Source organism: Nestor notabilis, unplaced genomic scaffold, assembly GCF_000696875.1.
Source record: "Nestor notabilis isolate BGI_N333 unplaced genomic scaffold, ASM69687v1 scaffold23832, whole genome shotgun sequence".
Taxonomy (NCBI): domain Eukaryota; kingdom Metazoa; phylum Chordata; class Aves; order Psittaciformes; family Psittacidae; genus Nestor; species Nestor notabilis.
Window position 1 is genome coordinate 20934 of NW_009919092.1, and position 2383 is coordinate 23316.

A 2383-nucleotide genomic window follows, 5' to 3' on the forward strand; every position below is an offset into this window, starting at 1 on the left:
CTTCTGTTGCTCACCCCCTGACTTTGCCTTCCCCAAAGAAAAGATTAGTTTAAAAAGCATTCAGTTTACTTCACCTTGGAAAAAATCCTAATGGTGACAAATATCAAACTTCTTGTTGCCTATGAAGTATAATGTGGTAGCATTATAAACTGATAATGTAGTTTTAATTTGTGATCTCATCCTAGTTTTTCCATATTTAACTCGCTATGCAAACTCAATGGGTGAAGAAACAGGATGAAACTTATGCATATGACTCTATATCTGGCCTAATGTGTTACAGGCTGTTGACTTTGAAAACCAATTATTTTTACATGTTAACTTAAGAAACTAGCAGATGGATTATAGTACAGCTTTCATTGGGATAAAGATTCAGTATTTGTATCTCATATCATATTTAAATGCAGATTCTTTTTCTACTCCTTGTGATAGTATCCTTTCCAAAGACTGCTCACTGATCCTTATGTACTAAGAACTAAGTACAGCTTTTTGTTCAAAAAGGGTAGAGACTTCCCAGTTCTCAGTATTGACAGTTCCTGATTGCCATTTCATCTTTTGAATTAAAAAAGTAAAGGTATCCCCACTGCTGCATCTTTTTTTAGGATCACAATATAATTCCTCTACAGAATACGTGTGATCAAGGAGGATATGGAATAAAAACAGGAGATCAACAAACATTTGAAATGACTAAAGGAAGAGGGCATACCTTGGAATCAGTCAAGGGAGGTGGACATCAGACTCTGGGGTCAGTTAAAGAAGGAGGAGGACAGACTATGATGGATACATGTAGATATTCCTACTCAGAATGGCATAATTTCACACATCCTCGTTTAGGTGAAGTAAGTATTTCCAAATAGTTTGGTGTTTTGGTTATTTTTTTGTTTTGGTTTGGTTTTTTTGAGTGTAGGCTATGGTCAGTAGAAACATACATTTCAATGAAGATATGTATTTGTACTAGAAGGGTGGTTTTCTGTTGGTTTTGTTTTGGTTTTCCTCTCCTTTGCTCCCCTGCATCCCGTTTGGAATATTGTCCTTTCAAAAAGTCATCCCTTTCTTATTTTAGACATAAGCGTAAATAACTTTCTTTTCTTGGCTTAAACTATGGGCATTATGCTATTTTTCATTTAGAAGACTTAATTTACTCAAGCTTTTTTGTCTTTTTTTCTGACAATGTCTGTTTGCCTTTATTCGAACTGCTGGCTTTGTACTAATTTAAACCTGATAGTTACCTTAGCAATGTTGCAGGAATGAATGTACAGCATTAGAAATGTAGCTGCTCCATGTTTTGGAGATCAGAAACTCTCACTACTTGCCTAACTGCTTATGTGTAAATCAGTCTTTTAATTTTGAGTGGAGTTGCTTGACAGGTTATTTAAACAGGTTCTTCCTCTTTTATTGTTACATACATGATTAGTAGAAATTATTTCTTTATTAAATACTTATATTTTGTAGTCTTAATGATATAGACCAATCAATCATGTGCGTTTTTTGTATGTAGGAATCCATTAGAGGACACACTCTGATTAAAAATTAATCAATGAAAGGTAAATCAAAAAGAAATTATTTTTATGCAATATGTTTAGGATAACAATTTAAGAAAATAATAAGATGTGTTCTTTTCCTATGCAGAAGGTGCACCTATGCAGACAGGATGAAGAACAGAAGCACTCTGAAGATTATCTCCTCTCATATAACTATGAAGGAAAAGGATCCTTGGCTGGCTCTGTAGGCTGCTGCAGTGACCAGCATGAAGAAGAGGCACTTGACTTCTTAGATCAGCTGGAACCCAAGTTTAGGACATTAGCAGAAACATGTGTAAAAAGATAAATGTGACTTTCACAGTGCTGAAAAAAACCCTGTAAATAAGTGGCTGTCATACTTCTGTGATATTAGGTATTTTGGAATTGAGAGGGGGCAGAGGTTTATCAAAATTAGTATAGACTGGTGAGAGTGTAACTAACTTGACTTTAAATTTACAACAGGTTTTTTTCTATCTCTGCTAGACACACTCCATCAAAAATAAGGGATTAAAAATATTTTTCTTTGGACTATATTAATATAATAATGCTAGTTTCTACTTAGATTCTATTTCCTATTGTTTGTGATTACTTTAAAATAGAAAATTTGGTGTTGTCCTTTTAATTAATTATTCAGCTTCAAGATTTTATTGTATTTGGCTTTGGAGAAGGAAAGCTTTTTAACTTGCTATTTCTTTGTTTTCTTTTAATTCTGTAGAAATAAACCAAAAAACATTACTGGTGGATCTCAAATACCTTGTTAATTTTTTTAATTTATACAAACTGAGATGCAAAACACTTTTTCATTTTTCACTTAAAATACTGATGAATACATTAGAAAACTTTATATTTTGATTGAAAATTAAATA

The 2383-nt window shown here is 32.9% G+C and overlaps 1 protein-coding gene across 1 annotated transcript in view; it reads left to right on the forward strand.

Moving 5' to 3' along the window:
• The window catches only part of LOC104402258 (desmocollin-2-like), a gene marked incomplete at its 5' end in the record, with an annotated part of 20708 nt that extends 18884 nt beyond the window's left edge, over positions 1-1824 (forward strand). The window contains 2 exons of the mRNA XM_010010081.1: positions 600-836; positions 1627-1824. Of these exons, the coding sequence (XP_010008383.1) occupies positions 600-836; positions 1627-1824 (435 nt within the window). The remainder of the gene's footprint in view (positions 1-599; positions 837-1626) is intronic.
• Between the last annotated feature and the right edge of the window lie 559 nt (positions 1825-2383).